This window comes from Notolepis coatsorum, assembly GCF_963971535.1.
Source record: "Notolepis coatsorum genome assembly, chromosome: 7".
Lineage (NCBI taxonomy): Eukaryota > Metazoa > Chordata > Actinopteri > Aulopiformes > Paralepididae > Notolepis > Notolepis coatsorum.
In genome coordinates, this window is record NC_140171.1 from 82,715,279 (window position 1) to 82,741,683 (window position 26,405).

The 26,405-nt window shown below is 48.0% G+C and overlaps 1 protein-coding gene across 1 annotated transcript in view; it reads left to right on the forward strand.

Moving 5' to 3' along the window:
- Nucleotides 1-10,751: 10,751 nt before the first annotated feature.
- Nucleotides 10,752-26,405, forward strand: part of rnf150a (ring finger protein 150a) — a gene marked incomplete at its 5' end in the record, with an annotated part of 177,022 nt that continues 161,368 nt past the window's right edge. Inside the window, one exon of the mRNA XM_084317982.1 lies at nucleotides 10,752-11,205. Within this exon, the coding sequence (XP_084174108.1) occupies nucleotides 10,752-11,205 (454 nt within the window). The remainder of the gene's footprint in view (nucleotides 11,206-26,405) is intronic.

Genomic DNA, 26,405 nt, shown 5'->3' on the forward strand with positions numbered 1-26,405 from the left:
CGCCGACATACCTACTCCAGGAGAAGGGGCAGATATGCGTGTTGATCTTAAACATGAAAAGAAGGCGCCACCCAGACGTTCGGGCGAACCGCGCCCGGTGGCCCACCCCCAGGGCGTGAGACCCCTCTACATATGTTCAGATCCATTCCGTCATCATCCCCCAGACATGAACGAGAATCCGTCGATGACAAAAACCAGGTCGTTGGATTTGGTCGTCGGAAGAGGAAAAACCTCCATCCCAGTTGCTTTATAAAAACGCCGTTTTAACCTCAAGCAACCAAGGCGTGCCAGTCAGTCGCCTGTTTACAGAACACCCCGAGCTAGCACTATACGTGCGTCGGGACACACCCACATCAATGAACAGGCTATTTAGACCTGTCATTGAATCCCCAAGGTGCCATGGGGAACGACAAGAGGGGTGTGACACTTCCTAACTCCAACTCTTTTTAGTAGAAAAGAAGGAAGCACCAACAGTATGTATCCCAGTCTACACAGCCGGGGGTAAAAATTGTTCACATTTTTACATCCCACCACCCTCCCATAGGAAGGAGACGGGAATCCCCAGAGAGACTTCCCACGCAAGCTGTACAGATTGAAAAGAATATATTGCACCTTGAGCCATGTAAAAAATAGGATTTAGGGCTCTCCGGGGAGGAGGCACTGAACCCATACACACTCAATAATCGAATTGAATCGAATACATACACAATAGAGTAGGACTCCTTCTAGAGGGTCCACTCACCTTGACAATCTGAGGAGGAGGCTCTGTACTCTGAAGGAGGCTCCCTCACATGGAAGGAGGAGTCCCAACTCACAGAAGGCCCGAATAGGAGCTTGGTGAGGAGGAGCCCTGACCACCCCCCGAAACAGATCCATCACATGGACCTGAACAGCACACGGAAGTCCTACCAACAGAGACGCGCACGGTGACGTACTCTATGGCGGGGGAATTTCCGTGGTGCACACGCCCAATATTCCAGGCCGTGGGACCATGAAACTCCCCCCCCCCCCCCCTCACCCCGTAACGTGCGGGACCGCAACGTGACAGGAACCTTGAAGGACAGGGGGTGTACCCCTGACCAACAGAAAAAAGGGGGAGAGGAAAGGTTACCAGTTCACCCCTTTACGACCCCACACCCATGATACGATGTAATGACAAAAAGAGAGTATGACACAGTCATAGTCAGCTCTATGAAGCGTCTGACAGCTTCACACAGCGCATGAGCTAACCTGCTATCTGATTTTTACTAAGGAAAACACACAGAATAGAGAGGGCTCTCCAAGAGCCCCGGTCCAAACTTACACATGTGCTTCTGTGGCCAGTCCAACCCAGTTGTAGGTCACATGACACACACAACCCATCATCACCTATAAAAAATGGCAAAAACACTCTACAGAGGAACGCCGTTTTTCATAATGAGAGAATACATAATTCTCGATTAGTATCGGCCACAGGCCTTGCTAAGCACACACGAAAGCGACCAACAATCTTTTCTTTTAGGAAAATAAAGTTACTCCAGCAGATTTAGCACAACCTCAGCAATCAAGCTAAGGGTTACATCGTATCCCTACCACACAGTGACACAATGTAGTGCAACAACATGTCCACTCTGATAGGAGGATGAAGAAGTCCCCAGGGAACCGGGGGAAAACACAATCCTCCTACTTTACCCTTAATACGGCCAGTTAAAACAGGAAAACCTGTTAATATGTGAACACACTGTTTATTGTCATTACAGGCTGAGAAAAGAATATTCTTTACTCATTTGTCACCAAGCATAGCTTTATAGGTTAGTTAACCCCCTTAGTTGTGAGTACACGGTACATATAAACACACATGATGTTTCTCAACACAACAAACCAGATCATTTTCACATCTGAAACAACAACCCGATTTGCACGGAGAAGCTAAATACCTAGTGACAAGACAATTCACACACAACTCGCGTCGTATCCTAAATGTAGTGCAGTAACACTCGTTTTGGAAAACATCGTTATTTACAAAACATTTAGAAGGGAAAGCCAGAAGAAGTGTACAAGAGACGTCGTAGTCAAGAGTGTTTAAAACATGTTATAATCAAAGCACGTTCAACAGAGTAGCATTAAGCTAACGGCCGCTCCAACCGTCGGTCGCTACTGCCCCTGCCCGCGAGACGCCGAGCGAACGGCGCACGCGACCAGAGGGGAGCTCGCGGCGGCGCGCGAGGAACCGGAGCCACCTCGCGCTGGGCCTTGGCCGATAGCAGCAAGCTAACGTTTCCTAGTGATCACAGCAGGCTAGCGCCGCAGCTAACAGCTGACTGGCTAACAGTAGGCCCAACCTAGGTAGGTCACGCAGTGATCACAGCAGGCTAACGCCGCAGCTAACAGCTGACTGGCTAACCGTAAGCTAAGCAGCTATCACCTGAACTTGTACACAATGATATAACACTCACCCAGACAGGCCGCCGTTCTGGGTGAGTGTTATATCATTGTGTACAAGTTCAGGTGATAGCTGCTTAGCTTACGGTTAGCCAGTTTCTCTTTTTAAGAGAAAAGAGAAACAAGATGTTAACACAGTTTTACAACGGTGATTTTACCAACACCCGACGGAGCCAGCACAATACCCAACTGGCCTGTGTAGCTGACTTGAACACAGATCTTCCGCTATCGAACATCTATGCCCATATCTCCTCGTGAAGGAATACTCTCATTTGGATATGAAAGAAGGGGCTACACGGTGACAGAGAGATATCCACTCGTCCAGAAAACACAGGGATCACCAGTGTTAATGGTCGCGGCCCACTAGTTAAAACTATAATGGGCTTCAGACCAAGGTCTTCTGTCGCCTAAGAGGCTGAACAAAGGACCCTAGCCTGGGGCCGGTTTTCATAAACATTGTCAATTAGCCCCCATAGCACTAACAGACAAGTGGAGCCTGCCAGCAAAACATAACTCACCAAACCTGGAACCCACCGCTTCTCACAACAGCGGCGCGTCCTACAGCCCAGCTGTGTCTTTACCGCAACCAGCACACAGCAAGGACTGCAGTTGGAAAAGCATGTAGCGGCGCTATTACGTAACCATTGACTACAGGAAGGCTCGTTAACTTGTCAATGTTACACAATAAGGAGACGGCAGCCAAAGTATCTAAATAAAGAATATTTTAATTAATAGTTACCATGGTTTTTCGTAACTGAAATGAACATCAAATAATAGACAGACAAACACAGGACTATACAGACAGGATCAGCACCAGACGGAAGCGATGACAGACTACTTATACACAAGGGGATGACGAGACGACACACACCTGGGTTAATGGTAATTGGATACACCTGGGGAAAAACAATGGGGACTACACACTAGGACAGAGGACTACATCTAGACATGACACATCACACTAGGAACGCCTGATCAGGGCACATGACACACATAACACCCCCCCCCCTTAAATGTATGGCTATAACCCCAGAATAAAAATGGGGAAATGGACATAAACAACAAAAGAGAAAAAAATACCACACAAAATAAATAAAGGGAAAAATAGTGGCCACTTCTAAACACGTCTCAGACAAACTTCATAGACTACGATATTGCCGCTGCACTAGAACAATGTGACATCGATCGGCACTGCACTCTGCAATCTGTCAATAACGTCCTCAATCGATCAGGCAATCAGTCAGGACGAATGGGCAGCCCCAGCCCCACTCCTCACCAGCCCGACCCGCCCCTGGAAAACAGAACAACATTAACAAAGAGAAACACAATAGGCCACAAGACAGCTCCAACACAGAGCCACCTCCCATGCGGAGGAACGTTCAGCCTCGCTCCCACCACTGCTTCAGACGGAACAATGACGGCCTACTCCTTTTCCCTCGCTCCCACTGGAAAGAGAAGACTCACAGCATTGGCATCATTCACATTGTCATCCCTCGCATCAACACTAGATGGGGCCAACACACAAGCCGACGCTGACGTAGAGGGCACAATAACAGGTGCAGCCACTACTGAGGCTGGCACCGGCGTTCTAGGCGTGGGAAAAAGGATAGGGATGGAATTGGCAGTACCGTCAGGCACAGCGTCACTGCCCGACAACCCCATGTCAAATAAATCAGCACCACCCGTCATGGCCGTCGTACGTGCACCTGATGGACCAACTCCCGTATGCACACACGCCAGAACGTCCGCACCAACAGGCCCCGCTGAAACGCAAATGACATCTGATGTTAACAACATCTTACCCCCTGCCAGGTCATTACCGAGGATCAATGACACCCCCTCGATCGGGAAACGGCTATCGACCCCGATAACGACCGGTCCCGACACCAGGCCCGACTCCAAATGAATCTTGTGTAGCGGCATTCTCATAACATGTCTACCAAAAGCTCTGACCCTTATCCCAGCATGTGCTTTTGATCTGTTATCAAAGGGTAACACATTCCAACGGATAACCGATTGAGACGCAGCAGTGTCCCGTAAGATAGTCACAGGGACCTTCCTACCACCTTTGTAAAACGATACCAACCCTCTACTGATAAAAGTTAAATAGGCTGCCGCCATGCCTTCACCCACAGCAGTGGGCGTCGCAACCAACGATATTTGTGTCATCTGTGTGGTAGGACTGTTAACCCCGTGAAGGAGAGCATAGCAATTGTCCTTTATATGCCCTTTTCTTCCGCAATGAAAACAGACACGAGTGTCCCCCCCCAGACCTCGCTCACCAACTCCACCTGCGTCCGCATGTGTTAACTGCTCGCTATTGCCAGAGGCCCCCAGTTTACCACCGGAGCTCCACCCCGGTCTGTCCTCCCCACCAGGACAGCCAGGCTTGACAAACAGCACCCTGTGTGTTAAAACAAACTCATCCGCCAGACCGGCAGCCACCGAGCATTTAGCCACCTTCCGTTCGTTGATATACATCGCCACATTATCGGGCAAACAATACGACTTGAATTCCTCCAAGAGGACAAGCTCCCGCATTTTAGCCAAGGTGTCCACTTTCTCCGACGCGCACCACCGGTCAAACAACAGCTCCTTCTCGTACGCAAACTCCACATAGGTCTGCGAGCTGCCCTTCCTCAGAGCCCTGAACCGCTGCCTGTACGCCTCAGGCACCAGCTCATACGCCCTGAGAATCGCAGCTTTGACCACCCCGTAGTCCTGGGTATTCGGGCACAGGGACGCATACACATGCTGGGCTTTTCCCGTAAGGACATTCTGGAGCAGCAAGGTCCAGTGTTCGGCCGGCCATCTCAGTGTCGTGGCCACAGTTTCAAACATGGAAAAATATTTATCCACATCTTTTTCCAGAAACTGTGGCACGAGACGGAGATATTTGGCCACATCGAACCTATCCTCAATGTGTGGGCGCACCTCTGCCCCAAGCCTCCTGAGTTCAAGCGTGCGCGCGTGAGTGCGCTCCGCCTCGGCTTGGTCACGGTCAACCCGCTCCAACTCGCGCGCATGCACCCGTTCCGCCTCCGCGCGCACACGGTCCGCCTCCTCACGCTTGAACCTGAGCTCTTCAAACCTAAGCTCCAACTCCAGCTTGCGCAGCCCCAGAGAGCCATCAGAGACTTGGTCTAACTCCTCATCGGTGTCGTCATGCACCACCTCATAGGTGGTCAGAGCCTCTACCAATGTCCCCCGCTGCTGTGCTTTTCTACCCGGGGCCAGCTTAACCCCATAATGGTCCACTATTCCCGCCAGCTCATCCTTCGTGCACACGCCTAACAACCCCACTGTCGGCCTGCACACAAAGTCTGCCACTGTCACTGGCATTTCTGAACCGGGAAGAAACAGGGAAGGAGAAAACGAGGGATACCTACAAACACAACCACCATATATCAAAACAAACGAAAACAATCAACCCCTAACTAACCACAACAAACAAAAGAAAAACGGCTTCACCCTAGCGTCTGTATAGTCCTGGTCCCAACCTACTTCGGCCACCGCTCCACTACCAACCCTGGTACTGTATGTACGATATCTAAACAAGCGCTGGCACGACCGCCTAATGCCTCCACACCTAGAGGTATTCGCAAATCAACCACTGTCATGTGTCAAAAAAAAACCAAACCCATCCCCAAACGTTCTCAACCCTCACTATAGTACCCCTATATAAGTAACTACTATACACACGCCGGCCTAGGAGGAGCCTGACAGGGTCCTTCTAATACCCCGACCGCATGTGGTGTGTCCCCAGGCGATGGAAGGTACCATATATAAAATGGTCCAACTGCCCTAGCTGGTTGAGAACGCTCCCTATTGGAGAAGTATTTGCCAAGGGGGTCTAAAACATGGGTCACACACACGACAATGCCAACCATACCTCACAGTGTGGATCCAGCCCAGCGGCCATCACCAAATGCTTGCTCCTAGTCGTTTGGCCGAGCCCCCATATTACGTAAACCATTGACTACAGGAAGGCTTGTTAACTTGTCAATGTTACACAATAAGGAGACGGCAGCCAAAGTATCTAAATAAAGAATATTTTAATTAATAGTTACCATGGTTTTTCGTAACTGAAATGAACATCAAATAATAGACAGACAAACACAGGACTATACAGACAGGATCAGCACCAGACGGAAGGGATGACAGACACATCACACTAGGAACGCCTGATCAGGGCACATGACACACATAACAGGCGCGAACTCCCAATACGAAAACCGGTGGAGGATTTTTAGAATGATCATCATCTTCCAGACACTCCAGTACGAAGACAATATCGCCGTATTTTCTCGAAAATAGTGAGAGATAAAATAAAGATATGATGTCAACGTATCCTTGCTTTCCAACTCTTCTCCTACCATCACATCACTTCAAGTGTGGGGATCTACCGAGGCACTTCCTTGTGGTGAAAGCGAGAAGGAGGCGAGTGGGTGGCCCCACCCCTGCTTATATGGGTAAGCTGATAGGGGTGTGGTCAGACAAATATTGGGATTAAAGGTACATTGTGGTCTTTATTCAGTGCGTGTGCACGTGTGCGAGGACAGTGCAGAAAGTGACGCAGAGCGAGAGCTATACGATACAGAACAGATGGTGGAGGTAAACAGTACCCTACCCCCCCCCCCCTTCACAGTGAGCTGTGGTGTTCCACAAGGAAGCATACTAGGACCGCTACTGTTCCTAATTTATGCAAATGACATGTCGTCAGCTTGTGACTGCAACTTGTTCCTGTTTGCGGACGACTCAGCCCTGCTGGTCTCTGACAAGAACAAGTTACAGGTTGAAAACACCCTCAGCTCAGAACTAGGCAAAATCGGGGGCGGTCAGGTGGCGTAACGGAGATTGCGTTCGTCACCAAACCCCGGATTCGCCTGTTCGAATCCAGCTCACAGCTCCGGGGTTGTCACCAGCTTGGCTGGCCGTTCACACTAATACAATTGGCAGTATTAGAGGGTGGGAGAAGCTGGCAGGGTGGGTCCGGGTCGTTGTAAACAGCGACTCCTACAGTTCGGTCGGGGCGCCTGCTAAGCGCGGATAGGACTTGAGTGGGATAGTGTGATCCTTCCACACGCTACGCCCTCTCAATGAGAATCCGCGCTGCCAGGTGAAAAGAAGCGGTTGATTGGCTGGACGTGTGTCGGAGGAAGCACGTGATAGCCTCCACTCTCCCAGACCGACTGTGGGGGGTAAGTGCGCAGCGACCAGGAAGGGGATTGGGAATTGGCATAACGACTAACATTGGGATGGGAGAAAATCGGAGGAAAATGGAGGGGGAAAAAGATAATAATAAAAAAAAAAAAGAACTAGGCAAAATCTGCATATGGCTCGCTGATAACAAACTATCATTACACATGGGCAAAACAGAGTCCATTCTCTTCGGTTCAAATAACAAACTCAGCAAGACCGACGGCTTCTCAGTTACAGTGGGTGACAATATTGTCACAAGGAAAGAATAAATTACCTACCTGGGTTCCATCCTAGAGGCAAATCTTTCCTGTGACAAAATGGCATCCAATGTAATAAAAAAAGTCAACCAACAAACTCGATTCTTGTACCGGATCTCCTCACTGGTAAACAAGAATACCCTGAAGACTCTGGCAGGAGCACTCATTCAAGGGTACTACGACTATGCTTGCACCTTGTAACTGAGGGGTACAATTCCCTGACTGTATTAAAGAGTATGATATATTAAACCACTACTAGTTATGTACTTTAATTACTGGCCATACAGTACATGAATATATATGGTGAACACCCACACAAGAATACGGCATTGACACATAAAGTACTATTTGGAGGGTATTTATTATTATTAAGCAACGTTAGGTTACAGATTGAGAATTAGGCTTGCGCTTGTATGGCGAAGAACACACGTAAAGTAAGTCAAGAGCGTAAGTCAATGAGAATAGTATGAATACTAGGATGGGTCTAAACTGACGCCACCTGTGGTATAGCAATTACATAGGGCACACTAGTACCAGCTGGAGACACTGGGGGGTTCCCTCCGGGTGTAAGGCCGGCTGGGGTAGAGGAATGTTCGGGTACAAAGTCTGGGTCAACGAGGAATAACGAGGCTCCAGATACAGGAGCCAGTGCATGTACTCCCTTGATCAGTAGACAAAGCAACAGCTATAATCCAGTATGCTCGACAGCATGGAAGACAGCTAGCCAGCCTCTTCCTAGAGGCGGGCTCGAGTGATGATCCTCACGGGGGGTAGATCCCAAACGACAGTGGGGTCGACGGTTCTCTGCTCCAGCAGTCACGGTCCCAAAGCAATATAATCCAACCAGAAATGGTTCTGCAGTCGCCGGTGTAGGTTCTCCGGTGTACATATCCAACGGTTCTCGTCTAGGACTCATCGGGTGGGGGCACGAGTTTAGGCCGCCCAGCCTGGATAAGTGCACTAGCTATATACACGACGAACCGGTGGTAATGCTGGTCACTGAAGAACTGTAGCCGCACGATACACTATAAATGATAGACTATTACTTCACATTAGAATAAGTCGAACTCAACGTTACTGCGTTAAACTCTGACACTTTAGCAATCTATTCGCACGCGGTTCTCAAGGCTCTATTTAGAGGCAAAGTTGCTCACTTCACTGCACGTTGTCTTGTGGTGAAGGCTTTACTAGTAATGAACGAATTGCTGCTGTTTACACCTGCGCCGTATTTATACGTAAGGTGAATTATCTAGTGCCAACCTCAGTTCTGTCTCGTATTACTGCGCAGACTCTGGACATGTTGAGACATGCCCGGAGTTGCCTTTGAACTTGCCGTTGGGGGCTTGGTCGTTGGCGCCTAGGGGTCGCTGTCCAATAGGAGAGCGAATATTACTCTGGTTTGTACCCAGGTAAAGGGATATTCCGTGTATATATACAAATAATATACAAGGGATATCAAACGATATACAAATATTATACAAGGGATCTCAAGCAATAAATATATATATTCGGTTTAATCTGACCCTTTGTAACACACCTCATGGTACCAAAGCACCTCAAAGGCGCTAAAAACTAAATTACAAACATCTCAAAACAGACTACTGCTTGACCTTACTCCTAGAACCCACCTCACCCCTGCCCACTTTGACAACCTAGGATGGCTTAGAGTAGACGATAGAGTACAGCAACTTGCAATGGGCCTGGTCTACAAGATACACTACACGACCAAGGTACCCATGCACATGTCAAAATACTTCCCAAAGGTCAGTGAATACCACGATCACAACACCAGAGGGAGCTCCACAAATCATGTTAAACCCAGATTCGGCTCAAACAAGGGACTAAACACGTTTCGCAATTATGCCACATCAATGTGGAACGCCCTACCCAAAGCTGTAAAGGAATGTGAATCACTACCCACTTTCAAAAACACTCTCAAAGAACACCTACGGGAGACTGCAATTCAAAACTGGCCCCTGTAAATGTGCTAACACAACCCCCTCCAATGTACAGTAAATGACCAAGTATGGTTGTCAATATTCCAATGTACAGTTTTGCTTGTACAGTTGTACAGTGTCCCCCACCCACCCACCCCTCCTACCCAACCCCCGCCCCCCCCCCCCACCCAACCACCTCCAATGTACAGTCCCCCCCACCCCCCAACCCAACCACCTACCCAACCTCCTCCGATGTATAGTTTCTACGTCAAATGTATATACTCTCTTTTCTGGACTCTTTTCGTATCACAAACAGTACTGTATTTGCAAATCTGGTATGTCATAAATGTATAGATGTAGCAGTAGGCCTACTGTCTATCTGTATGTCATATATGTTATGATGAATTGAAAATGGGGGACCCTGATGTAAACAAGACGAAAGTCAACTCTCTGGTCTGCATCCCCTTAACAATTGTATGTATTGAGCTGTACTGTACTGTACCCATTCTGCAATCTGTTAATAAAGTTTTCAATCAATCAATCAATTTGATCGGGTGTTGTCAGAGGCTACGCCTACGTCACGTGTTTAGGACAGTGAGCCAATCCCGATCCCGAATGAAATACAGCTGACGGCTAACAACAACAGAATCGTCGTCCCTTTTCATATTCGTGTTGTTAAGAGCTTGAAACTGTATGAAAACCTTCCCAAAATAGAGTCGTAGTTAAGTAACTGTTTGGTATGAAACCCAAAATAGCATTTTAATATATCGGGTTAATATCATTAGGCTGTTGGGCACGTGTACCTCCAAGTTAAAGGGTAAAGGCGTTTGAAGAAAGCAGATTTCTTCGTCGCCAGGCTCCAGCCCCTCAGTCAGAGCAGAGTTGTAACGCTGAGAGAGAGGGGAGCACTTGCCATCCCCGGGCCTCGCGCACAATGGCAGTGTCCCTCGTCCAGGCTTGCCGCAGTCTGGCTCTTTCGACATGGCTGCTATCCTTTTGTTTTGTTCATTTGTTGTGCCTGGACTTCACCGTGGCAGAAAAGGAAGAATGGTACACAGCGTTTGTCAACATGACTTATTTGGACCCCGTAACTTCAGAAATCAAAACTGAGAAGACTGAGTGCGGTCGTTATGGTGAGCACTCGCCGAAGAAAGAAGCCCGTGGACTTACTCTAATGCCTTCTTTCTCGCATGACAGACAAGCTTGCGACCCAAACGTCAAATTCCCAATGTCCTCGCAGAACACCGCCTGGGTAGCGTTGATTGCTGCGGGTAATTGTACATTTAGAGAGAAAATTCGCAACGCTGCAAGCCACAACGCGTCTGCAGTTGTCATTTACAACGTGGGCTCCAGCAATTCCAACGAAACCATAACAATGCCCCACCAAGGTAAGCATGTTAGGCTTGTTGCAGGGAGCAAGTTATTGTAGGTCATTACAAACCGGATCACTCATTGTTTTTGTTGTGCAACATGCACCATTATTTTAATCGGAACCCAGTTCCCATGCCATAGTTTGCTAACATAATTTATTGATTTATTTTGTATTTCAGTGTTGTGCGTCAATGGGCCCAGTTCACATAGCCTCACAATAATAACATTGCAATGGTGTACACTGTACAACATAATGAAACTGAAATTGTTACTCAACCTCTAGATAAATAAAGTGTTTTGTATCTTCTCCCAAGGTTTATAGATACAATGTACCAGTCAGTCTTTTATAATCATCCACCCAAAATAATATTGCAGAGATAGAAGACGTGTTACTAGAGTACATTTTTAATTAATCATATATCCAGTAATAGCTAGAACTGGTATGAGTTTATGAACTCTGGGCTTTACAGCAACAGCCCATGGTTTGATTGATTGATTGAACATTTTATTATCAGCTAGTCAGATAGTAAATTATATTGACCATATTGACCAAATTGTTTACACTGCCTGTGTTGTTTTTACTACCTGTACACTGTGTTGTTTACTACCTGTACCCCCCCCCCATGCTGCTATGATGCCTGAATTTCCCCAAGGGGATCAATAAAGGAATATCTTATCTTATCTTATCTTATCTTATCTTATTAACAGATTGCAGAATGGGTACAATACAGTACAGCTCAATACACAATTGTTAAGGGGATGCAGACCAGAGAAAGACTTTCGTCTTGTTTACATCAGGGTCCCCCATTTTCAATTCATCATAACATAATATGACATACATGACATACAGATAGACAGTACTGTATACATTTATGACATACCAGATTTACAAATATTGTTTGATACAAAAAGAGTTAAAAAAACAAAAGAGAGTATACATTTGACGATGAAACTGTACATTGGAGGAGGTGGGGGGGGGGCACTGTACATTGGAGGTGGGGGGGGGGGGGGGGGGTGTAACTGTACATTGGATTATCGACGAAAACCTTACTTGGTCCAAGAAGAAGAGGGTCTTGTGTATTACTGGGTTAGGACATTTACTGTACATCGAATTGCCATCTCCCGTAGGTGCTCCTTGAGAGTGGTTTTAAAAGTGGGTAGTGATTCACATTCCTTTACAGCTGTGGGTAGGGCGTTCCACATTGATGTGGCATAATTGCGAAACGTGTTTAGTCCCTTGTTTGAGCCGAATCTGGGTTTAACATGATTTGTGGAGCTCCCTCTGGTGTTGTGGTTGTGGTATTCACTGACCTTTGGGAAGTATTTTGACATGTACATGGGTACCTTAGTCGTGTAGTGTATCTTGTAGACCAGGCCCATTGCAAGTTGCTGTACTCTGTCGTCTACTCTAAGCCATCCTAGGTAGTCAAAGTGGGCAGGGGTGAGGTGGGTTCTTGGGGTAAGGTCAAGCAGTAGTCTGACCAGTTTGTTTTGTGATGTTTGTCATTTTGTTTTTAGCGCCTTTGAGGTGCTTTGGTACCATGAGGTGCAAGCATAGTCGTAGTACCCTTGAATGAGTGCTCCTGCCAGAGTCTTCAGGGAGGAGATCCGGTACAAGAATCTAGTTCATTGGTTGACTTTTTTTTATTACATTGGATGCCATTTTGTCACAGGAAAGATTTGCCTCTAGGATAGAACCCAGGTATGTAATTTCATCTTTCCTTGTGACAATATTGTCAGTGTCACCCACTGTAACTGAGAAGCCGTCGGCCTTGCTGAGTTTGTTATTTGAACCGAAGATAATGGACTCTGTTTTACCCAGGTGTAATTAGGGATGCCCCCCGGACCCCGGTTTTAAACGGGAACCGGTACTATATTAGAAAATACCGGAGTATTTATAAGCTCCGACGTCCTCGGTACTGCTATCGATACTCTAGAGAAATTATTATTATTATTTAAAAGTTGCGAACGATCTCTCCTCTCTCTGTCTCTGCACGAGAAGCGAGTCGCAGCGAGTCATTATTACACACACTCCTCGCGAGTCGCGCTACACATACATACGGGTACTCCTTAATGAAAGTATGCAGCTGCAGCACGTCAGACCGCAGCGCTTACAAGCCCCGCACATACAAGCCCTGCACACCTGATGTGCTGCAGCTGGAAGCATCTCAGCGCTGTCTCCGTGCTGACGCGCGCTGCACACAGACACAGACAGCTCTGCATGGACTGAGTCGTGATGGCGGATAGAGCGAAGCGTTCACAAGTGCAACAAAACATTTGCCAGTAAGGGTGGCAATACGAGCAATCTATCAAAACATTTGTTGGCAAAACACTATATTAGTTTGCAGAAATGCGCCGTATTCGACTGCCTTGCGCGCAGTGGTCCATCTGCATCCACGTCCACTGCAGCCGGTAAGCCAAGATACGGAGTTTCCTAGGCTAATAACGAATTATTACAAATAGGCTAATAAACAAAATAATTGTTTAGCTACAAATACTACAATCTAAAAACTTTTTATAGATCGTCAAGCTGAGGTCAGCCACCAATGTGTCCCAGTGAGCCCACCACACATCCTCCCTCTACCTCCACCACCCAAAGTCCTTTCTCCCTAGCAGCTAGAGGAAAGATGACAGAGGATAGGGTGAACGAGTGTCACAGGGCTGTGACAAAGTTTGTTGTCAAAGGCCTGCACCCGTTCTCTACAGTGGAGTCCAAGGACTTTAGGTAACAACTAATCATTCAGTGTATATCGTTTTTTTTGTATACATAGTTGTCTAACTTGTCTGTTGTTGTTATAAGTTATTATTGAAGCAGCTATTCCCACCACTCCACACAAATTTACAATAATTCAATCATTTCTAATCTTTACTGTAGGGAGATGACCAATGCTCTCAACTGCAAATATAAAAATCATAAAAAAATTATCAAAAAGAACCGATAAGAGTATCGATAAAGTACCGAACCGTTAAGCAGTATCGATAGGAGTAGTAGTATCGATAAAATCCTAACGATACCCATCCCTAGGTGTAATGATAGTTTGTTGTAGATTTTGCCTAGTTCCGATCTGAGGGTTTTTTCAACCTGTAACTTGTTCTTGGTAGGGGGAGGGAGAGTCACACACCTGGAGCTGGAGCCATTGCAAGCAGGTTTCCACTGTTGGCAACTGAGCAGTTTTGAAACCTTGCTGCCTTGCTCTGGGGCACCTCTGCAGTAATTGAGGGAGGCGGGAGCAAAACCCCACATTTTCTACAATTCAAACTACTAGTACCAACTGGCATTCCAGCAACCATTTCAGGTCAAACGCCTGCTTCTCTAACCTCTAGGCTACTGTACAATTATTGTATTGTGTAACTACTTCAAACAAGCTACAATAGGTGACCATTTAGAAATTTGTAAAACAAAAAACGAAAGAAATACATAATAAATACACCTTTAACACTCTGAGTGCCACTCACGGCTAAACTCGTGTTTACGATAGTTATGTTGAAAGCCACTCACGAGATTTCTGATTTATTTTTTTTATTTTTTTTTAAGCGATCTGAAATCATATTGCATCACGCGAGCCTACCCTAGCTTACCCAAGGGCCGCCGGCGATCAGATGTGAAAAAAGCGCCCCCTATCGTCTCCCAGATGACATCAGGGATTTTGGAATGGACTCAATGAAAATGGATGGGGGAAAAAAAATATTCCAGTCCACATTTTCCAGTCCACTGATGCAGCCAGGGTTACCAGAGTTCATTCTGGAGACCAGTGGCGAATCCTTATGGAAGCCAACGGAAGCCATGCCTCCCTAATATTAAAATATGAATTAATATCAAATATGAAATATGAAAGAAAAAAAAAAATATATATTTTTTTTTAATATAGTTTACATTCTTTTTCATCTGTGCATCTGTGTTATATTTTTTTTTCTTTTTTTTTTAAATGTCTCCCTCTTCTCCTTCTCACTCCCTCTAACACACTGTCAGCCTCACTATGCTCACTGCAGCAGGAGAGGAGGCAGATGGTAGGTCTCTTTCTCCAGGCTTCCAGCATTATAGAGTCCAAATCCGATCCTAGCCAATCAGATTCGAGCTGACTGCCACACCCTAAAAGTTTAAAACGGGGCTGAGAGGAAAACACTCAGCATATTTTCCCCTCTGCACTCTGAACATTGTATTAACCCGTAACTGTTCCCACGGGCCGAATATTACCCCGATCCTCGCGAGATTAAATCCACGGGGACCTCTCGGCGTGCCGAAGCTTTTCCTAAATCACTTCCATCATCGAAAACGAGGGGAAAAGGTCAGCTCGCGACCCTGAAAATGTCGCGTGATTTTAAAAACGCTGTATTAAGTGAGCCTATTATGGGATCCACGCGAGCTTTCTATCGTGGAAACATCTGGGCGTCCCGCAACTTTTACTGATTCACATGTAGCTAGAGCTGCCACGATAACCGCATTACCGCGGTATCGCTGTTGCATCACGCTCACCGCAGAGTTAGGCTGAATACCGCGTCACCGCTGTTTTTTATCATAATAATAAAGTTGGCTTGCGGCTTGCGGCTCTGTAGATATACCCTACTCGGTTCCAAGCGACCCTATTGGGTAGAAGTGGTACCAGAAAAGTCATGTGAAACATTGCAGACCACTGACTGGTCAGAAGAGAGACGCGTCACACTTTGTAGCCTCAGTCTGAACAAAAACAGAACGCCGGCGCCACCATCTTTACTGCCTCGCTAAGGATGCATTTCGTTCAGGATTTGTTTGCGACAGAACCAAGCAATAAACAAAAAAGAATGGATTCACTGTGTATTCTGCCTTATTTATTGATGAAACAAAACCGACATCAACCCAATTTACCACCGAGCGGAGAGTTTAGTGTCACAACAAGATCGCTGATGTGTTAAGTTTGTTGTTGTTAATACTACCGTCAGCCGATATACACGAGAGGTAACGTTAAACCCGGGTTTGCTTGGTAGAATACACAATGAGAGGTAACGTTAGCTTTGGCAGAATAGACGCAACGAGAGTGTAACTGAGGGGTACAATTCCCTGACTGTATTACTAGATATGATACTTACTACCACTACCTTTGTACTTAATATTCGGCCACCCAGTACACGGCATAAATATATTATCATAAACACTCTCACGTAGATGAAACGGATCCAACACAAATGTACGAAGTCGAAACAGGTCTTTATTTCTACACAGCGATGGTGTGTAGAACAAGCACTTAATCACTTAATTACATTTATGAATTGAAATAGTATGCACTTTTATGGCAAAGAGTATTCGTCGGTATATCAATAGAGAATGTCCAATCTCTGAAGGCGCAGGTGGTAAATATACGACCTGGAATAGTTAAGGAATAACAGCAATGATACTTTAATGATTATAGACTGGATACACTAGAGGGGGTTAATCCGGTCGCTTGTAAGCCGACAGGAGTAGGAGGGGGGGGGGGTAGAATCCGGCTGCCTCGTCCGGCCAAGGGTATCCCAGGTGAACCCACTGTAGTGCCGTTCAATGCGCCGGCGATCCTTGGACCACAGATGAAAGCAGGTGGACTCTTTGTGGGCCGGCTCTCTCCGGTCCACGGGGGAGAGACGTGAAGCGACCTCGTCTTGCAGAGCGTCTCCTCACCTTGCGTCCTCTCCAGGGGGGGGGGTTCCAACACACGGCAGTGTCGGGGGTCTTTATCCATGGAATAATCAAAGTATACAAAGCATAATCCGTGCCTGGGAAGGCGGGCTGTCGTCGGTAGAATAATCCGGTATACAGGTCCACTCGCTCGTCGGCTCTGGGGCTCCTCGGGTGCAGCTTCACATGGGGTCAACCACCCTGGGTAAGCAGCCAGTTCTCTGCCCGAAACGATGGGGTACTGACTACGGTAGTATTCTCACCGCACGAAGCACTATATATTAACAGACTATTATTAGCTTAATAGACTACGTCCAACTCGACGATATAGTGCCAAATATGACTATTCAAATATTAATATACACGATGTCTCAATACCGATGGTAGGCGAACTTGGCCTTACTCCCACACGTGGCGTCGCGGGGAGGCTTTACGTCTGTGACTCTATTGGAGGGTAAGAAACTGGACTGAAAAGAAAGTCCTACTTTAGTAGCGCAGTATACGCACTATGAACAAATAGTCCCATTAGTGGTGCGGTAGCCAGATTCCTACGCGGAACTAGGACTTGTTCGTACATGTGGAGCGGTACGTTTGAACTGGGTCTGAGGGGTATGGCAGCCTGGCACCAAGGTCTCGACCAATAGTAGAATGGAGACTATTATGGGATGTTCAGTAGGCTAGAATGGATATTCAATGCATATTGTACAAGGAATATACAAGGGATATCAGGGAATATTAGAGAATATACAAATACAATTAAATATATATATATAAATAAATATATATATTCGGTTTAATCTGGCCCTTCACAACAGCCACCCCCTGAATAGGTCCCAGACCTAATCAGTTAAACAGAGACAGATTAATCGCGTTGTCTATTTACACATAAGGGTTTGCTGTAGGGGTCAGTCAACTTCACAAAGTCATAGGGTTGTAGGGTCATGGTCATCATCGATTGTGTCTGGGAGTCGAGGCAGTTCTACGAGCCTTGCCACGGGACGGGTGTAAGTGCGACCCTGGACGAGCACTTCAGCTGCTCGGACCTTGCCGTCGGCACCGGTGATCACTTTGCTTACGCGGCCGGCCGGCCACATAGCTCTGGGCAGTGATTGATCAATAATCATGACGACTGTTCCTTCTGTCAAATTGTCTCTCTCCTTTACCCACTTCTGGCGGGTCTGTAGAGACGGTAGGTAGTGTTTAATGTCATCCGGTAGATTGGGGGCTCTGCGTAGGCGACCACCCACTCTGATGAGGGTATGAGCGTCGCTCTCGGGGGCCAGATGAATTAATCTGCTGTCGGATGGGACGGGCTTTCCTCCCTGTAGACAGGCCAATTCATCGGGGAACGAGTCTCTCTGGGCTCGCTGCAGTAGAAGCAATTCTGCTTCCTCGTAGTTAGCTGCTGACATATCAGCGGGGGACTTGCACTCCGGGTGGTACCGCAGGAATGTTCTTTGTTGTGCACTCTCTATGGACGTGCAATCGTCTATGTTAGGGTCGGTGGAGGCTACGGTGCTCAATCCACAGAACACAGACTTCTTATTTTCCACCTCCTCTGGACTTGCTTCCCTCGGGATAGGCATGGGCCACTGTCCTTCCGGGAGTCTTAGGAATGCGGGGCCGTCACTGTAGACATTGCGACGGGTGAGGTCATCCAGGGGCATCCCCCGGGTGATGACGTCAGCTGGGTTCTGTTTTGTATCAACGTAGCGCCACTCTGTTTCTCCGGTTAACTCTTCGGTTAAGTCTTGAATCTCGGTGACTCTGACTCCCACAAAGACTTTGTACTTGCATGAGTCCGATTTGATCCAGGCGAGTACCGTCGTGGAATCTGACCACAGGATTGTTCTAGACACCGGTATGGTGAGCTCACGTTGGATGAGCGTGGCTCGGTGCGCTCCGGCTAGGGCTGCGCAGAGCTCTAGACGTGGGATAGATTGTTGCTTGCGTGGGGCTATTCTCGAGCGGGCGAGGACAAATGCTGTGTAGATCTCTCCCCCCTGGTCTTGGGCCCGCAAGTAGGCTACTGATCCGTATGCGACCTCTGAGGCGTCACTGAAGACGTGTAAGTCCATTTTACATGTCTCTGGCCTCACCGTGGGTGGGAAGTAGCTTCGGCGCATATTAACGCCTGGGAGTGAGTGGAGCTCCATCTCCCACTCTCTCCAGGTGGATGCAAGATGTGCGGGAATGGGGTCGTCCCAGCCCTGGTCCTTGTCCCACAATGCTCGTACAATCATTTTTGCCCTGGTGGTGTACGGTAGAATACATCCTAGCGGGTCATATTGTCGGGCGAGTGTTGTGTACACACTCCGTCTGGTGGTCGGCGCCGCCGCCGGCCTTCCCTGCTCCGTAGTCAGGGGCTTGTGTCTGTAGTGAAGCGAATCTGTTTTGAATCGCCACACCAATCCCAGGGTCATCTCCTGGGCTTCTCCCGGGATTGTAGCCATCCAGGTCTCGCTGCTGGCTGCCTTGTCCTCGGAGGAGAGGCTGCGCAGTACTTGCGGATCGCTGCTGGCCCACTGCCTGAGATCAAAGCCGCCTTTGATCAATGAGGCGCGGAGTTTAATCAGGAGAGCCTCGGCTTCTTCCTGGGTTGAAAGGCTTTGTAGACAGTTGTCTACGTAGAAGCTGTTCTTTACGCTGTGTCGGACCTCTTCGTCCGCTGCTGGGTCCTCTGCTACATGTTTCTGTAGTGCAAATGTCGCACAGCAGGGGCTGCACGTCGTTCCGAAGGGGAGGACTTCCCATTGGTAGATGGCTGGGTGCTCATCTCCTGGCTTCTCTCTCCATAGGAACCGTAACAGGGGCTTGTCCGCCTCTACTAATCTCACCTGCAGGAACATTCCTTTAATGTCCCCGCTGATGGCCACCTTTTCCTGGCGGAAGCGGAGTAGAACGCCGAGTAGGGAGGGGCCGAGTGTGGGACCGGGCAGTAACTCTTTATTCAGATTTTGGGATCCGATCTGGTAGCTGCAGTTAAATACTATGCGGTCTTTACCGTTGTGATGGACCTTGTGGTGGGGCACGTACCACGATTCAGTGGTCTGGTCAGCCTCTTTAATGTCCATCTTTGTGACGTGTCCCGCTGTGATGAGCTTCTCAATCTCAGCGCGGTATACACTCTCTTGGGCGGGGTTCTTGGCTAAGCGCCGCTCCGTGTTCAGCAGGTACCGTTCTGTGGCGTCTGTCTTGGCGTGGAAAGTAGGCATTCCTTCTCGCCGCAGGAGTGGCGTGGCGTATCTCAACACGCCGTTGACCGGGACTCTCTTGGTCCCTGTCTCGAGGAGGTGAATTGCGTAAATGTCATCTTTAGAGCGAATGTCTTTCTTTCCGTTCTTAAAGGGCATTTGTTCCAAGGTCCATAGCCGCTCTACGTGTTGCAGGAGTGCGGTTTCTCCCTCTGTGACTCGGGAGTGGAGACATCTAGTGGCTGTACTTCGGTTGAGAGATTTGGCGAGCGGGCCTTGGAGAGTCCATCCCAAACGGGTCTCGACTGCTGCAGGACAGCCTCGGGGTCCGGTATGAACCCGGTCTATCGGGACAATGAGGTCTGCATGGTCGGAGCCTATCAACAGGGTCGGCATAGCATTGTCTATGAGCGGGATCGGTAACTTGCGCAGATGTGCATATTTCTCCATCAGCTTGGCGACGGGGTATGTGTACCGCGACAGTCCTATTTCTTGGCTGGTGAAAGCGTCTGCAATCTGGTACCGTCGCTCAGGCTGGCCGCTTGCTGCGATAGAGAATGAGACATTCTCGCCCTTTATCGTCTTCAAATCTCGTCTTATTGTCCGAATTGTCATTTGGGTTTCGCTTCCCCGCAGCCCTAGCTGGGCCGCAGCGGAGGCGAGCAGCAGGGTCTTCTCTGACCCGTCATCGAGGACGGCGTAAGTGTCCAGGACTTTATTCTGGTAGCTTAGTGTCACACGCACTACTTTTAGGAGTACTCGGGCTCCACTGCTGCTGGCGGGATCGATGTACATGACGCTCGCTTTGCGGCTGGATGGTGCAGGTGAAGGGCGCCGTCTGTTACTGTCGTGAAGTATGTCCAGATGGGCTCCATCGCACTTGGTGCACCTTTTCTTTAAGCGGCATTCGGCTGCCATGTGTGAGCGCGCACAGCGAAAACAGCGCTTGTTGGACTTTATCCATTGACCTGCTTCCTCCGCGTTCAGCTTGGGGAAGGAGTCGCATTGCGCTAGCCAGTGTTCTTTCTCACAGTAGGGGCACACTATCTTCCACTTCTCCGTTCTGGAGGGGGTACTGTGGCTCCTGCTGCTCGGTACTGACTCCGATTGGTGCATCACAGTCACCGATCTTCTTCCATCATTTAGTCATCTGGTTCCTTCTCTGGAGCCAGGGGTGCTCCGTCCGAATGTATCTAGCCGTAGGCTGCTGACTTCTCTCGCCAGGAAGTCTGCTAGATCGAGGAGGTTCGGTTCGGGGCCATTCGGGTCTCTGTGGTCCCTCTGCCGCCTAAAGCGCTCCTGACGAGCGGGCGGCAGCTTCTCCAGGATCCTTTCCACATTTGAGTTGGCGTAAAGTTCATGCCTCCCCTTCTCTCTTTGCGCTCCCAACATCCCTACCAGGGACTGCACTCTGATGGACAGGTCGTCCAGTGCTCGATTGTCTATTGCTGGGGGTAAGCGGTCGATGTGTCGGATCTCCTGGATCACGTAATCCCATATGCGCCCATACCTCTGGTCCAATGCTACCAGCGCTGCTGTGTATGGGGTGGTGGAAGTCGCGTAGGCGAGCGCTATATTATGTGCGCAGGGTACCTTTAAGTGCTTCAGTAGGATGGCGTATTTGTGGCGTTCATCCAATACATCCACCAACATGGTCTCCAGACACATGCGGAGTTCTGTATACTGGGCCCGGTTCTCTTGGGTGAAGTCGGGTACCATAGGCGTGCCAATGTATGACGCTGACTGTGGATACATCGGCGAGCGTTGGGGGAGAGGCCTCCTAGGCGAGTCTCCTCCCGCTCCTTGGTATGGGCTGGTACCGGCAGTGTACCATGGCCCGCTTGTCCAGGTGCTGTTCCTCGGTGCGGGTCGTGCGTCGTGCTCACCCGGGTATAGAGTCGGGGGTCTGTAGCGCAGCTCCGCGGGAGTATAGCCTGGGCTGTACCGGGCCTCCTGGTCCGGTAGAGTACTGTGCTGTCTTCGGGCGTGGTTCTCCTCCTCTTCCTCTTCGTCTTCAGTTAGGTCATCCAGTGCTTGTAGTCTCTGGTTTAGCCTCTCCACAGGATATGCTGCTCCTTCCCGGTTGCTAGGTCTCGCTTGGACCGGTGGGGGGAGGTGGTCTGTGGGGGGTATAGACCTCGTCTGTTGGTCAAGTTCAGGGTTGTTTACTCGGCTAGGGGATGCCGCCCTGGAGGTGTGTCTAGACGAGTTCCTGGAGCCTCTGGCGGAGGGAGAGGGTGTTGTCCGTCTGATCAGCTGTTCTATTAGTTGCGACTGCTGTCTGTCGCGCGCTGCGTCCCGTTGAGCACCGGCTCGTTCTCGGGCCACATTCTCTTCCATCTGAATGCGTCTTATTTCTAGACGTATCTGCTCGTGTTCGCTTCGCTGCTGGATCTGCAGTCGGTCGCGTTCAGCAGCGGCGTTCAGGCTGATGAGGAAGGCCTGCTGTAGGGTCCTCTCTGCCTCGCTGGGAGAAGGCGGTTGTATAGGGGAGCCTTCCCTCGGGGTACTCCTTGCGGAGCCTTGGAGTTCTATCTCCACGGTGCTCTCCCCGTCTTCTTCCGTGCCGAGTTCTCTCTCGGTAGCGTTGTATTCCTCCCGGGACTCATCGGGGACTACTTCTTCAGTACTGGCGGGGTGTGAAGTCATGTCTGGTTCCCACTGGTCCCCACCGTGAACTTGGTCAGTTACATTAGAGCCCGTAGGGGCCTCTATGGTCGGGGTAGTCTGGGCGTTGGGGTTAGACATACTTTTACTTTCTAGTTTTACCGCGTTTACTGTTAGTAGAAGACTAGGTTGTTGACTGACAGCGTAAGCCTCTAAGTACTGAGGGAGCCGTCGTTCGCGCTGCGGGCGTTGGTTAGGAGGATCGTTTCGTGGAGTGTTCATCATAGGCCATTTCAATATTAATAACACTATATTAATATTACACTAATTACCCTCCGGCTCGAAGGACCAATTGTAACTGAGGGGTACAATTCCCTGACTGTATTACTAGATATGATACTTACTACCACTACCTTTGTACTTAATATTCGGCCACCCAGTACACGGCATAAATATATTATCATAAACACTCTCACGTAGATGAAACGGATCCAACACAAATGTACGAAGTCGAAACAGGTCTTTATTTCTACACAGCGATGGTGTGTAGAACAAGCACTTAATCACTTAATTACATTTATGAATTGAAATAGTATGCACTTTTATGGCAAAGAGTATTCGTCGGTATATCAATAGAGAATGTCCAATCTCTGAAGGCGCAGGTGGTAAATATACGACCTGGAATAGTTAAGGAATAACAGCAATGATACTTTAATGATTATAGACTGGATACACTAGAGGGGGTTAATCCGGTCGCTTGTAAGCCGACAGGAGTAGGAGGGGGGGGGGGGTAGAATCCGGCTGCCTCGTCCGGCCAAGGGTATCCCAGGTGAACCCACTGTAGTGCCGTTCAATGCGCCGGCGATCCTTGGACCACAGATGAAAGCAGGTGGACTCTTTGTGGGCCGGCTCTCTCCGGTCCACGGGGGAGAGACGTGAAGCGACCTCGTCTTGCAGAGCGTCTCCTCACCTTGCGTCCTCTCCAGGGGGGGGGGTTCCAACACACGGCAGTGTCGGGGGTCTTTATCCATGGAATAATCAAAGTATACAAAGCATAATCCGTGCCTGGGAAGGCGGGCTGTCGTCGGTAGAATAATCCGGTATACAGGTCCACTCGCTCGTCGGCTCTGGGGCTCCTCGGGTGCAGCTTCACATGGGGTCAACCACCCTGGGTAAGCAGCCAGTTCTCTGCCCGAAACGATGGGGTACTGACTACGGTAGTATTCTCACCGCACGAAGCACTATATATTAACAGACTATTATTAGCTTAATAGACTACGTCCAACTCGACGATATAGTGCCAAATATGACTATTCAAATATTAATATACACGATGTCTCAATACCGATGGTAGGCGAACTTGGCCTTACTCCCACACGTGGCGTCGCGGGGAGGCTTTACGTCTGTGACTCTATTGGAGGGTAAGAAACTGGACTGAAAAGAAAGTCCTACTTTAGTAGCGCAGTATATATACGCACTATGAACAAATAGTCCCATTAGTGGTGCGGTAGCCAGATTCCTACGCGGAACTAGGACTTGTTCGTACATGTGGAGCGGTACGTTTGAACTGGGTCTGAGGGGTATGGCAGCCTGGCACCAAGGTCTCGACCAATAGTAGAATGGAGACTATTATGGGATGTTCAGTAGGCTAGAATGGATATTCAATGCATATTGTACAAGGAATATACAAGGGATATCAGGGAATATTAGAGAATATACAAATACAATTAAATATATATAAATAAATATATATATTCGGTTTAATCTGGCCCTTCACAACAGAGAGTCTGGTTAATGTTGTTATTGATTGATTGATTGATTGATTGATTGAAACTGTGTTAAACTCTGGCTTGCTGCAAGCCCTCGGACATCTATGCCCACGGAGCTTTCAGTGTACACAAGCGAGCGGCCCCGCCTGCATTCCCACACGGAGACAAACGGAGTAGTACCTGGCTGCAGTGGAAAAGGAACGAAGTACCAGGTGCCTAAAGCGGGTCGAGTCGAGTAGGTACTATGCAGTGGAAAAGCGCCATTAGACTAGAGGCATGCTATAAGAGTAGACTACTAAAAAAAAAAAAAATGCATTCAAACTTTTTTTTTTTTTGTGCGCACTGTGCGGTAATTACCGCGGCGGTAGGAAATATTTCGCAAATTCGTGCGGTAAGGAAAATATCAATACCGCGGCAGCTCTACATGTAGCCCCTAAAATGCTTAGAAAAGGAAAACAGAAAGCGTGGAATAAACTCGCCGAAACGGAAAAGTGTCCCTCGGGCGCGCCGTGATTCCGATCCGCGTGAAAATATTCACGGCCATAGAGGAGACCGTGGGACACCTTTTTGCAACCGAATATGTGTCTCGAATTTGCTCCCACGCGGCGCGCAAAATCGCGCAAGGAAAAATCTGACCAAAAATTAACCAATGCTCCAGCAGTATTAATGACCCTGATGTAAACAAGACAAACGTCTTTCTCTGGTCTGCATCCCCTTATACAATTGTGTGTATTGAGCCGTACTGTATTGTACCCATTCTGCAATCTGTTAAATAAATAAAAAGAAAGTTTGACTGGCCGCCGAGCCATACTGTAGTGTACATGGTGACTGCTTGACTTTAAAAAAAAAAAAAAAAAAAAAAAAAAAAAAAATTGATGAAGATATAAGCTTTTTTCTGATATGTGCTAAAATCCATGAGGAAATGAAAACGGCTATTATCAGCGCGCGCCTCGAATGTGCGTGCGGGCACGTATACTATTGATCATCTAGCGTTTATTTGAAAACTATTCATAAATAGGCCGACAAATATCAACGTTCTGGAATATTCCAGTAAAAGACGATTATCACAGAATGGGCTGTTTTTTACCTCAAAACGGGTGCTTTTCAAAATGCTCTCAAACGGAAATGAAGCGATAAAAAACCAATCTGCCTTGACAGCACTGACTAGAAAATGATTCTTTGATAAGCGACGGGCAGATTAGACACAGCCATAATTTAAAACATAGATTAGGCGATATTAAGGTTAACATTGGCGCCGATGGTGGCATTCAAGCACTAAGTCGTGCGCCCCCTGGTGGCACTGAAAGTGTTAACAGGAAGCCTAGTGGATTGGGTGAGTGGGTGTACTAAATCAGGCTCCTGCAGAGAACATCCTGTCTTTCTGCCTTGCATTCTGGCTTGTTATTTCTAGATACAATGAATGTCCATATTTGCATAGAGTAGGCCAATTAATTTGTCTCTGATAATGTCCTGGGGGGGGGGGGGGGGACACGCGCACAAACCATGATCATAAGCTTATAGGCTATCCGGCCACCCAATCCAGAAAACTTACTTTTGATTTTCTGTCTCGTTAGATGTCCCTGTGCTGCGGAAGGGTCAACGACTAAGATTGGTTTGAGTTTAGCTAGACATCCATAAATAGGCTTTTCACTGTAGAGGATATGTAAAATACAGGTTTGTTTTATGCACAAATGTATTCTATATTTGGGTTGTTTAAGTAATAAGTAGAATGTTATGTCTAAAGACTTGACTTGACTGCAAGTAGGATTTTCCATGGTTTTTAGAATTACTTGGATGGAAAAAGACGTGAATATCATAACAACATTAGCTTATATACAGGTATTTTCCTAGACCCATTCAAAACAGAGCTCGTAAGACCCTTACTAAAGAAACCCAAACTAGACAGTAATGTACTACTAACCAACTATAGGCCAATATCCAACCTCCCATTCATCAGCAAGATACTTGAAAAAATTGTCTCAATACAAATAAAGTCCTTTCTCAAAGAAAACAACATCATG